At 46.6% G+C, this 13,581-nt stretch overlaps 1 protein-coding gene across 1 annotated transcript in view; it reads right to left on the bottom strand.

The window, feature by feature from the left end:
* The window catches only part of sos1 (son of sevenless homolog 1), a 45,173-nt gene that overhangs the window by 15,465 nt on the left and 16,127 nt on the right, over positions 1-13,581 (bottom strand). The window contains exons 10-11 of the mRNA XM_083969881.1: positions 3,902-4,268; positions 2,450-2,750 (exon numbers count right to left, since the gene is read on the bottom strand). Of these exons, the coding sequence (XP_083826007.1) occupies positions 2,450-2,750; positions 3,902-4,268 (668 nt within the window). The remainder of the gene's footprint in view (positions 1-2,449; positions 2,751-3,901; positions 4,269-13,581) is intronic.

The raw sequence follows: 13,581 nt of genomic DNA, 5'->3' as shown, positions 1-13,581 counted from the left end.
GGAAGGTGACTCTACATGTGGAAGGTGACTCTACATGTGGAAGGTGACTCTACATGTGGAAGGTGACTCTACATGTGGAAGGTGAAGGTAACTCTACATGTGGAAGGTGACTCTACAAGTGGAAGGTGACTCTACATGTGGAAGGTGACTCTACATGTGGAAGGTAAATCTACATGTGGAAGGTGACTCTACATGTGGAAGGTGACTCTACAAGTGGAAGGTGACTCTACATGTGGAAGGTGAAGGTAACTCTACATGTGGAAGGTGACTCTACATGTGGAAGGTGACTCTACATGTGGAAGGTGACTCTACATGTGGAAGGTGACTCTACATGTGGAAGGTGACTCTACAAGTGGAAGGTGACTCTACATGTGGAAGGTGACTCTACATGTGGAAGGTAAATCTACATGTGGAAGGTGACTCTACATGTGGAAGGTGACTCTACAAGTGGAAGGTGACTCTACATGTGGAAGGTGAAGGTAACTCTACATGTGGAAGGTGACTCTACATGTGGAAGGTGACTCTACATGTGGAAGGTGACTCTACATGTGGAAGGTGACTACATGTGGAAGGTAACTCTACAAGTGGAAGGTAACTCTACATGTGGAAGGTAAATCTACATGTGGAAGGTGACTCTACATGTGGAAGGTGAAGGTGACTCTACATGTGGAAGGTGACTCTACATGTGGAAGGTGACTCTACATGTGGAAGGTAAATCTACATGTGGAAGGTGACTCTACATGTGGAAGGTGAAGGTGACTCTACATGTGGAAGGTGACTCTACATGTGGAAGGTGAAGGTAACTCTACATGTGGAAGGTGACTCTACATGTGGAAGGTGACTCTACATGTGGAAGGTGACTCTACATGTGGAAGGTGACTCTACATGTGGAAGGTGAAGGTAACTCTACATGTGGAAGGTGACTCTACATGTGGAAGGTGACTCTACATGTGGAAGGTGACTCTACATGTGGAAGGTGAAGGTAACTCTACATGTGGAAGGTGACTACATGTGGAAGGTGACTCTACATGTGGAAGGTGACTCTACATGTGGAAGGTGAAGGTAACTCTACATGTGGAAGGTGACTCTACATGTGGAAGGTGACTCTACATGTGGAAGGTGACTACATGTGGAAGGTGACTCTACATGTGGAAGGTGACTCTACATGTGGAAGGTGACTCTACAAGTGGAAGGTGACTCTACATGTGGAAGGTGAAGGTAACTCTACATGTGGAAGGTGACTCTACATGTGGAAGGTGACTCTACATGTGGAAGGTGACTCTACATGTGGAAGGTGAAGGTAACTCTACATGTGGAAGGTGACTCTACATGTGGAAGGTGACTACATGTGGAAGGTAACTCTACAAGTGGAAGGTAACTCTACATGTGGAAGGTAAATCTACATGTGGAAGGTGAAGATGACTCTACATGTGGAAGGTGACTCTACATGTGGAAGGTGACTACATGTGGAAGGTAACTCTACAAGTGGAAGGTAACTCTACATGTGGAAGGTAAATCTACATGTGGAAGGTGAAGGTGACTCTACATGTGGAAGGTGAAGATGACTCTACATGTGGAAGGTGAAGGTGACTCTACATGTGGAAGGTGACTCTACATGTGGAAGGTGAAGGTGACTCTACATGTGGAAGGTGACTCTACATGTGGAAGGTGACTCTACATGTGGAAGGTAAATCTACATGTGGAAGGTGACTCTACATGTGGAAGGTGAAGGTGACTCTACATGTGGAAGGTGACTCTACATGTGGAAGGTGAAGGTAACTCTACATGTGGAAGGTGACTCTACATGTGGAAGGTGACTCTACATGTGGAAGGTGAAGGTGACTCTACATGTGGAAGGTGACTCTACAAGTGGAAGGTAACTCTACATGTGTTAGGTGACTCTACATGTGGAAGGTGAAGGTAACTCTACATGTGGAAGGTGACTCTACATGTGGAAGGTGACTCTACAAGTGGAAGGTGACTCTACAAGTGGAAGGTGACTCTACATGTGGAAGGTGACTCTACATGTGGAAGGTAACTCTACATGTGGAAGGTGACTCTACATGTGGAAGGTGACTCTACATGTGGAAGGTAACTCTACATGTGGAAGGTGACTCTACAAGTGGAAGGTGACTCTACATGTGGAAGGTGACTCTACAAGTGGAAGGTGACTCTACATGTGGAAGGTGAAGATGACTCTACATGTGGAAGGTGACTCTACAGGTGGAAGGTGACTCTACATGTGGAAGGTGACTCTACAAGTGGAAGGTGACTCTACATGTGGAAGGTAACTCTACATGTGGAAGGTGACTCTACAAGTGGAAGATGACTCTACATGTGGAAGGTGACTCTACATGTGGAAGGTGAAGATGACTCTACATGTGGAAGGTGAAGATGACTCTACATGTGGAAGGTGACTCTACATGTGGAAGGTGACTCAGCGACTTACCGGCGTACATGTGGAAGGTGAGCCTCTCGATCAGCTTCAGCACCGTGCCGGCCTTGACGATGGGAATCCCGGACTTGGACTGGACGTTCTCCTCGAACACGACGTTCTCCTCGGAGTCGGGCCGGGCGAAGCGGTACACGTCGGCGCCCGGCAGCCTCATCTGCTCCTCCTTCTCCTCCTGCAGCATGGCCGAGTCCAGCATGCGCTCCAGCGTGCTGCGGTACTGCAGCGAGATCAGAGCTGCCATCCAGCCGTTCTTCTCCTCCGCAGACTTGGCCGCAAACACCACGCTGTTCCCGTCCTGCAAGTCAAGTTTTCAGTTTTTATTTTTGCACAAAGTTAAAAGAATACAACATAAAACATAGTAGGTAACAATAGGACAGTGCAGGGAGAGGCAAAAAGACACAAGGGGCTTATTTTATTTTTAAGCCTCCACCTTATATTACAGTTTAATGTGAAAAACACACACAAAATAACATGAAAAAATTAAACTACTAGGGATGGGAATTGATAAGATTTTCGATTCTGCTTAACGATTCGGTTCTTTATCGATTCTCTTATCGATTCTCATTTGGAAACAACAAACGTTGTTCACGTTTGTACTAGGGCTGCCCCCAAATAGTCGACCAAGCATTATCGACCAAAAAGTCATTAGTCGACCTAAATTTCAACATTTGGAGGTGTGGTTTGTCAAAATTAAGTCAAAATCAATATGACTGAACCATGTGAAAGGTTGAAGGGCTTTTAAATAGTTTTTCTCTCTACACGGCGGGTCCCTGCGGCTGCGATATCGCTTATCGTTTTGAGCAACTTGCCAACTTTTCTGATGTTGTTACAGACGTGTCTGGTTTGGAGACTCAGACGTGAAAGCACGTAGGCGATCACTGCTGTTTTCAACGAGCAGCGGGTGTTACCATGACGACCCCCGTCCCAAAGCACTCACTGCAATGCAAAAACTCAAATATCTCACCAAGAATATTTGTCTCATTTCTAGTCAAAACTAATCTCATTCTACTTAAAATAAGACTCATCACATTAAAAGCAGCTTGTTTTTAGACACTTTTTACTTCTTTCAAGCAGATTTTCACTTGAAATAAGTAGAAAAATCTGATAGTGGAGCAAGTTTTTCTTTCTTATTACAAACACAAAAAAACTTTCTTTCACTGGCAGATTTTTCTTCTTATTTCAAGTGAAAGTGAACATTCTTCTGTTGCCGTTTTATGATAAACTGCTGGTTTCTCTTCTAGAACGTGATGTTTTAAACAGGTAGAGGACAGATTTTTTTCTCATGGCACAATTCAATCGGATCACAAAATAAAACTTTGAGTCCCGTTCATTTGCATGGAGACTTTTTCAGAGTTGAGGTCCCATGGCGACGTTACTTCCTGCTTTCACTTAGGCTCTCTATTAGTAACTCATGAGCAGCAACAAAAACAGTGATAGTGAAAATACCTTGAGGATGATCTCGAAGGCGTGCCGGTACTCCCCCTCCTTGTCGTCCTTGTCGTTGATCTGGACCTTCCTCATGAAGAACTTCTCCTTCAGCCGGTACTCGGCGGCCGAGCCCGAGCCCGAGCCGGGCAGCCGCGGCGGCCCGTGGTTGGACTTGCAGCAGATCATCAGGCCGTCGAACAGGAAGATGTGGCGCTCATGCTTCGCCCCGACGCGCGTCAGAGTTCCCTCCATGATGAACTCGTTGCAGCACTGGCCGATGTCCTTCCCCTCCCAGCCGTCGATGTTCCTCTGGATCTCATTCATCTTCTTGATGGCCAAGTGCTTCCCCTTCATCTGGTGGCTGTAGAAACGGCACGCCGACTCGCTGCAGCGCAGAGGGAGGAGAGGAGGAGGAGGAGGAGGAGAGGAGGAGACGATGAAAGAGAAGAAGGAGAAGGAGAAGGAAGAGAAGAATGAGAAGATAAAGGTGGAGAAGAAGCAGAGGAACAAGATGGAGAAGGAGAACGAGAAGAAGAAGGAAAAGAAGAGGTCAATTAATCAGGACTTTTTTTATTCCTTTGGCAGCAGGTGTGTCAATGTATGTTTTCGTTTTTAAACATTTTGTCTGTTGTCAATAAAGATGTCAGTCAATCAATCAATCAATCAATCAATCAGACTGAACTCAGTAACAAAGAAAGAGATGGCACCAAGACCTCGTCTCATCAGTGCCATCATTTACCCAGGCAAGCAATTACAGCAGAAGTAAGGTGAATATTTGTGTTAATCTAAGTCGTAAATAGTTATATCTTCCGACAGCAATCACTTCTATAGAGTGTTTGGTCTGAAACACGGGTCTGTCAGTCACTCTGCTCTGCTCTGAGCCCAGGAGAAAACATTCCTTGTATCCTACAACCTTTATCCAATGAGGAGAGAGAACGGCATAAAGGGGCAGTCCTCTCTGTGTGTGCAGCCAAGGGATGCGTCTGAATGTGGTGACGTAGGGACGAGGACCAATAGATCCATGACGAGGGCGGGGGCTGCTAACTCCATCTGCTGACAAGACGTTATGGTGCGTTCAAGGCAACTCGTAACTGGTGTTTTTCCGACCTGTGAAGTCGTACCAGTTCGATCTGGTGCGAGTTCACGGGTCAGAAGTTACGAGTGGCCGTTATAGTGACTTTCACAGGTAAAACAGGTCGGAGAAACACGAGTGGGTTGCCTGCAACGCTACAAAGTCGTAAGTCGTGACTTGAAGCTGTAACTTACGATTTCAAAAGCCTGCCTGGAACGCAGCATTAGCCAAAACAACCAGATCGCTTACTTCTGCTTTAAGAACAATTTCTTATTTACTATATACGGTAATATACTTTATTTATGTGCTGTTGAATGATGATGATTGTTGTCCTTCAAATCCCAATACAAATTTGATCACAAAAAAAAAGAAAGAACAATTTCTTATTTACAAATGCAGCCTGAACCAAAGAGCAAAGGCTGTTTGAGGGGAGGGGGAGGGGGAGGGGGAGGTTATATAAAATACACAATAACAGACAATTAATAAATACAGTACAATAAAAGTGGAAACAGTGAGACGTGACGAGTAGAGCTACTCAACAGGTGTCGACTGTAATCTGTTGCAGATTTAGTTTAAAGACTGTGATCGACGTGAGGACAGAGAGTTTGAGGGAGTTCTGCACAGTGTTCCAGTCATTAGCTGCACTGCAAAAACTCTACATCTTACCAAGAATATTTGTCTTATTTCTAGTCAAAACTAATCTAATTATAACTAAAATAAGTATATTTATACATATACATACATAGTTATACATTAAAAAGCAGCTTGTTGTTAGACACTTTTTACTTCTTTCAAGCAGATTTTCACTTGAAATAAGTAGAAAAATCTGCCAGTGAAACAAGTGAAAATGATCTAAAAACAAGTTCATTTTTAGGTGATGAGTCTTATTTTAAGTGGAAAGAGTTTAGTTTTGACTAGAAATGAGACATTTTGACAAGAAATAAGACAAATATTCTTAGGAAGATTTTGAATTTTTGCAGTGTGCAGCCGATTGTAAAGCGTTGCGTCCAGAGACTGTGCAGGCTTTGGGGATGGAGAGTTTAATGAGTTTAATGAGTTTACTGAGTTCACTGGACCTCAGACTAAGAGCAGAGTGGGAGAAGAGATGCATTAGAAGTCAAATATATCGTTTTGTTGGTCTCCATTTTGTGCAGTTTGATATTTCTTTATTCACTTCCGTACATGCAGTTGTCATGGTAGAGCTATGAGTTTTTAAAGACTTAAAAAAAACAATCTTGGTTTGAATTCTATAAAAGTGGGTCGTGACTTAATGACCATGGGACGATGTGGAGCCCAGAGTGAGACTAGTTGAGAACCCCGTGGCCAATCGGATGTCAGAGTGGTGGAGAGGGAACAGTTCCCTGAGGGTGGAGTTAGATGCCATCCTGTAGGTGGCGTTGCCTTAGTCCAATATGGGCAGGACGGTCATTTTGACGAGTGTGTGTCTGGCTGAACGGGTGAAGTATCATAAAAAAAGCATCTCTAATCACAAACACCCCCCTCCCATCACTTAATTCACTTCACCATAAACGCACAATAACAAGAGCACCCAGCTAACCACCTGTTTCAACTGTCCTTCAGTGTCCTCTGGCAGACACTTTAGGTCCATTTCAACTAAAACAACCCGCTTCTTTCCCACCGCCATCAGGCTACTGAACTCCACTCATCTCCAAACTCCGTCTGTGTTAAAGGGATAGTCTGTATGTAAATGTCTGGTCTGATGTTGATGTTTGTATGTTAAATGTATAACTGATGTCTGTTGCCACACAGTAGCTACTATGCTGTGCTGCTACTATGCTGTGCCGAAAGCAAATTCTGCCGACTTGTTGTGCAGTCCTTAATAAATGAATTGAATTGAATTGAATTGAGGAGGCCTTGTTGTTGCGATGTAGGAAGCTCAGACGAGCTTTGACTTTTGACTGCAGGTGCTTGATGTGGGTGGTGAAGGAGAGGGACCAGTCCAACGAGTCCAACCACAGGCCGAGGGATTTATAACAGCTCACAAACTCTGGTTCAGTTCAGTTCAGTTCAGTTCAGTTCAGAGCCGTCGGCTCAGAGGATTTTAGAGGCAAAAACACCTCAGACTCCAGTCATCATCACATGACTGCTGTTGTCTCAGGTAAATACCAGCAGTGACGTCAACAGCTAAAGCAAAAGCAACACAACAACACTCACATGTAGAAACATGGACTTTCTCATTGTTACTATTTTTACTGTTAGGGTCATGATTTCTGTTGCTCAGTCTCCTCTCCTACTCTCCAATCTCCTCTCCTACTATGCTGCTGTCATGATGTTGTGTCATGCACTTGGTTTTATCTCATACTGTTGATATTATGGTCTGTATTTTTAGATTAGCTGCCTATGGACTGGTGTTGAAACACACCCAAGCAAAGCATCTGTTCTTCTGTCCACTGCAACAGTCTCAATGTATCTGTGACGTCCATATCAAATAAATAAACATAAACATAAAGCTGCGCTCTGATTGGACGTCTGTGGTTCAACACAGCAGGAAGTGAGGTCACGGCAGGAAGTGAGGTCACAGCAGGAAGTGAGGTCATCATCATCATCATGTACTAGGTTTCATCCGGTCTTTTCAAAATAAAATCCTCCAATGATGTCACTTGGTCACAAAGTAATGAGAATACTCCAACGTTCACGCCGTCGTCACTGTCAGGTGTCGGTCCACTCACCTTAAAGGGTAATTAGCTGTTATCAACATCCGGGGTCTGTAGGTTGACCTACTGACCTCTGACCTGGATGATGCACTGCAAAAACTCTAAGTCTTACCAAGAATATTTATCTTATTTCTAGTCAAAACAAATCTCATTCTACTTAAAATCAGACTCATCACATTAAAAAGCAGCTTGTTTTTAGACACTTTTTACTTCTTTCAAGCAGATTTTCACTTGAAATAAGTAGAAAAATCTGATAGTGGAGCAAGTTTTTCTTTCTTATTACAAACACAAAAAACTTGCTTTCACTGGCAGATTTTTCTACTTATTTCAAGTGAAAATTAGTTTGAAACAAGTGAAAACGATCAAAAAACAAGTTCCTTTTTAGGTGATGGGTCTTATTTTGAATAGAAATGAGACATTTTGACCAGAAAAAGGACAAATATTCTTGGAAAGATTTTGAGTTTTTGCAGTGTGTCATCTCCGAGCGCCGCCCAGCTCATTCTGATAATAATCATTCTGCTTCGGCATTCGGGTCCATTTTTATCTCAACTAGCCGGAGCTTTAGTGAGATGACATCATCCAGGTCAGAGGTCAGCAGGTCGGATGTTGATAACAGCTAACCCCGGACTCAGAGGGGAATAGCACTAGCCTATCAGAACTAAATATTGGTGAAATGAAGGAGTTTCTCTGCAGATAATGTGTTATTTAGAGGCTGCATTCTCTCAGTGTGGAGCAGCTGAACACAGTGACCTGCTCCTTTATCTTGAGCCAGTTCAGACCAGTCGCTCAGTTTCACTAATCAGTTTACAACATAAACCCCTGAGGTATGAACTACCACACTCTGCCTCCATCTACCTCCATCTACCTCCATCTACCTCATCTAAAACCTGCCTTCTCCTTCTACGCCTCCACACCGATGGAATAAATTACAAAACTCACTGAAAATCGATAGACTTATGTCACTTGAGGCTTCAGAAACCTACTTCTCACCACAGTTTCAGGGGCTCAGACTCAGACGTGCACTTTGCTTCAGTTAGTGATTTTACTGCTCTTGTTTTCATAACTGTATTTTATTGTGTTGTATTGATGTTTGATTGTCTGTTTGATTATCTCTGTGTGCTACAGGGTCTGTCAATGGATCTACACTGTTAAATAAAGGTTCAATAAAATAAAATCTACCTCCAACTGCCTCCATCTACCTCCAACTGCTTCCATCTGCCTCCAACTGCTTCGATCTGCCTCCAACTGCTTCGATCTACCTCCAACTGCTTCCATCTGCCTCCAACTGCTTCCATCTACCTCCAACTGCCTCCATCTACCTCCAACTGCTTCGATCTACCTCCACCTGCTTCCAACTACCTCCAACTGCTTCCATCTACCTCCAACTGCCTCCATCTACCTCCAACTGCTTCCATCTACCTCCATCTGCTTCCATCTACCTCCAACTGCTTCCATCTGCCTCCAACTGCTTCGATCTACCTCCAACTGCTTCCATCTACCTCCAACTGCCTCCATCTACCTCCAACTGCTTCGATCTACCTCCACCTGCTTCCAACTACCTCCAACTGCTTCCATCTACCTCCAACTGCCTCCATCTACCTCCAACTGCTTCCATCTACCTCCAACTGCTTCGATCTACCTCCAACTGCTTCCATCTACCTCCAACTGCCTCCATCTACCTCCAACTGCTTCGATCTACCTCCAACTGCTTCCATCTACCTCCAACTGCCTCCATCTACCTCCAACTGCTTCGATCTACCTCCATCTACCTCCAACTGCTTCCAACTACCTCCAACTGCTTCCATCTACCTCCAACTGCCTCCATCTACCTCCAACTGCTTCCATCTACCTCCACCTGCTTCCATCTACCTCCACCTGCTTCCAACTACCTCCACCTGCTTCCATCTACCTCCAACTGCTTCGATCTACCTCCAACTGCTTCCAACTACTTCCAACTACCTCCACCTACCTCCATCTACCTCCAACTGCTTCCATCTACCTCCACCTACCTCCATCTACCTCCAACTGCTTCCATCTACCTCCAACTGCTTCCATCTACCTCCAACTGCTTCCAACTACCTCCACCTACCTCCATCTACCTCCACCTACCTCCATCTACCTCCAACTGCTTCCATCTACCTCCACCTACCTCCATCTACCTCCACCTACCTCCAACTGCTTCCAACTACCTCCAACTGCTTCCAACTACCTCCACCTGCTTCCATCTACCTCCACCTACCTCCATCTACCTCCAACTGCTTCCATCTACCTCCACCTACCTCCATCTACCTCCACCTACCTCCAACTGCTTCCAACTACCTCCAACTGCTTCCAACTACCTCCAACTGCTTCCAACTACCTCCAACTGCTTCCAACTACCTCCACCTGCTTCCATCTACCTCCAACTACCTCCATCTACCTCCATCTGCTTCCATCTGCTTCCAACTGCTTCCAACTACCTCCACCTACCCCCATCTACCTCCACCTACCTCCATCTACCTCCAACTGCTTCCAACTACCTCCAACTGCTCCCATCTACCTCCAACTGCTTCCAACTACCTCCAACTGCTTCCAACTACCTCCACCTGCTTCCATCTACCTCCAACTACCTCCATCTACCTCCATCTGCTTCCATCTGCTTCCAACTGCTTCCAACTACCTCCACCTACCCCCATCTACCTCCACCTACCTCCATCTACCTCCAACTGCTTCCAACTACCTCCAACTGCTCCCATCTACCTCCAACTGCTTCCAACTACCTCCAACTGCTCCCATCTACCCCAACTACCTCCATCTACCTCCAACTGCTTCCATCTACCTCCATCTGCCTCCATCTACCTCCAACTGCCTCCATCTACCTCCATCTGCCTCCATCTACCTCCATCTGCCTCCATCTACCTCCAACTGCTCCCAACTACCTCCAACTGCTTCCATCTACCTCCAATTGCTTCCATCTACCTCCACCTGCTTCCATCTACCTCCAACTACCTCCATCTACCTCCATCTGCTTCCAACTGCTTCCAACTACCTCCACCTACCTCCATCTACTTCCAACTACTTCCATCTACCTCCACCTGCTTCCATCTACCTCCATCTACCTCCATCTGCTTCCCATCTACCTCCATCTATATCTACCAGGCTCCACTTACCCCACTCTGCCTCCACCTGTTTAAGCTTCGATCTACCTCCATCTACCTCCAACTGCTTCCAACTACCTCCAACTGCTTCCATCTACCTCCAACTGCCTCCATCTACCTCCAACTGCTTCCATCTACCTCCACCTGCTTCCATCTACCTCCACCTGCTTCCAACTACCTCCACCTGCTTCCATCTACCTCCAACTGCTTCGATCTACCTCCAACTGCTTCCAACTACTTCCAACTACCTCCACCTACCTCCATCTACCTCCAACTGCTTCCATCTACCTCCACCTACCTCCATCTACCTCCAACTGCTTCCATCTACCTCCAACTGCTTCCATCTACCTCCAACTGCTTCCAACTACCTCCACCTACCTCCATCTACCTCCACCTACCTCCATCTACCTCCAACTGCTTCCATCTACCTCCACCTACCTCCATCTACCTCCACCTACCTCCAACTGCTTCCAACTACCTCCAACTGCTTCCAACTACCTCCACCTGCTTCCATCTACCTCCACCTACCTCCATCTACCTCCAACTGCTTCCATCTACCTCCACCTACCTCCATCTACCTCCACCTACCTCCAACTGCTTCCAACTACCTCCAACTGCTTCCAACTACCTCCAACTGCTTCCAACTACCTCCAACTGCTTCCAACTACCTCCACCTGCTTCCATCTACCTCCAACTACCTCCATCTACCTCCATCTGCTTCCATCTGCTTCCAACTGCTTCCAACTACCTCCACCTACCCCCATCTACCTCCACCTACCTCCATCTACCTCCAACTGCTTCCAACTACCTCCAACTGCTCCCATCTACCTCCAACTGCTTCCAACTACCTCCAACTGCTTCCAACTACCTCCACCTGCTTCCATCTACCTCCAACTACCTCCATCTACCTCCATCTGCTTCCATCTGCTTCCAACTGCTTCCAACTACCTCCACCTACCCCCATCTACCTCCACCTACCTCCATCTACCTCCAACTGCTTCCAACTACCTCCAACTGCTCCCATCTACCTCCAACTGCTTCCAACTACCTCCAACTGCTCCCATCTACCCCAACTACCTCCATCTACCTCCAACTGCTTCCATCTACCTCCATCTGCCTCCATCTACCTCCAACTGCCTCCATCTACCTCCATCTGCCTCCATCTACCTCCATCTGCCTCCATCTACCTCCAACTGCTCCCAACTACCTCCAACTGCTTCCATCTACCTCCAATTGCTTCCATCTACCTCCACCTGCTTCCATCTACCTCCAACTACCTCCATCTACCTCCATCTGCTTCCAACTGCTTCCAACTACCTCCACCTACCTCCATCTACTTCCAACTACTTCCATCTACCTCCACCTGCTTCCATCTACCTCCATCTACCTCCATCTGCTTCCATCTGCTTCCAACTGCTTCCATCTACCTCCACCTACCTCCATCTACCTCCATCTGCTTCCATCTGCTTCCAACTGCTTCCATCTACCTCCACCTACCTCCATCTACCTCCAACTGCTTCCATCTACCTCCAACTGCTTCCATCTGCTTCCAACTGCTTCCAACTACCTCCACCTACCTCCATCTACCTCCACCTGCTTCCATCTACCTCCACCTGCTTCCATCTACCTCCAACTGCTTCCATCTGCTTCCAACTGCTTCCAACTACCTCCACCTACCTCCATCTACCTCCACCTGCTTCCATCTACCTCCAACTGCTTCCAACTACCTCCAACTGCTCCCATCTACCTCCACCTGCTTCCATCTACCTCCAACTGCTTCCATCTGCTTCCAACTGCTCCCATCTACCTCCACCTGCTTCCATCTACTTCCAACTGCTTCCATCTACCTCCAACTACCTCCACCTACCTCCATCTACCTCCACCTGCTGCCATCTACCTCCAACTACTTCCAACTGCTTCCAACTACCTCCACCTACTTCCAACTGCTTCCAACTACCTCCACCTACCTCCATCTACCTCCACCTGCTTCCATCTACCTCCAACTGCTTCCATCTGCTTCCAACTGCTTCCAACTACCTCCACCTACCTCCATCTACCTCCACCTGCTTCCATCTACCTCCACCTGCTTCCAACTACCTCCACCTGCTTCCAACTACCACCACCTGCTCCCATCTACCTCCACCTGCTCCCATCTACCTCCACCTGCTTCCATCTACCTCCAACTGCTTCCATCTACCTCCATCTACCTCCACCTGCTTCCATCTACCTCCAACTGCTTCCATCTACCTCCATCTACCTCCAACTGCTTCCATCTACCTCCATCTACCTCCAACTGCTTCCAACTACCTCCACCTGCTTCCATCTACCTCCAACTGCTTCCAACTACCTCCACCTGCTCCCATCTACCACCAACTACCTCCAACTGCTTCCAACTACCTCCACCTGCTTCCATCTACCTCCAACTGCTTCCATCTACCTCCATCTACCTCCAACTGCTTCCAACTACCTCCACCTGCTTCCATCTACCTCCATCTACCTCCAACTGCTTCCAACTACCTCCACCTGCTTCCATCTACCTCCAACTGCTTCCAACTACCTCCACCTGCTTCCATCTACCTCCATCTACCTCCAACTGCTTCCAACTACCTCCACCTGCTTCCATCTACCTCCAACTGCTTCCAACTACCTCCACCTGCTCCCATCTACCACCAACTACCTCCAACTGCTTCCATCTACCTCCATCTACCTCCAACTGCTTCCATCTACCTCCAACTGCTTCCATCTACCTCCAACTGCTTCCAACTACCTCCAACTGCTTCCATCTACCTCCATCTACCTCCAACTGCTTCCAAC

Source organism: Trachurus trachurus (genome assembly GCF_905171665.1).
Source record: "Trachurus trachurus genome assembly, chromosome: 1".
NCBI lineage: Eukaryota > Metazoa > Chordata > Actinopteri > Carangiformes > Carangidae > Trachurus > Trachurus trachurus.
Note: the sequence above shows the minus strand (reverse complement) of the source record. Positions and strands in the feature narration are given on the sequence as shown.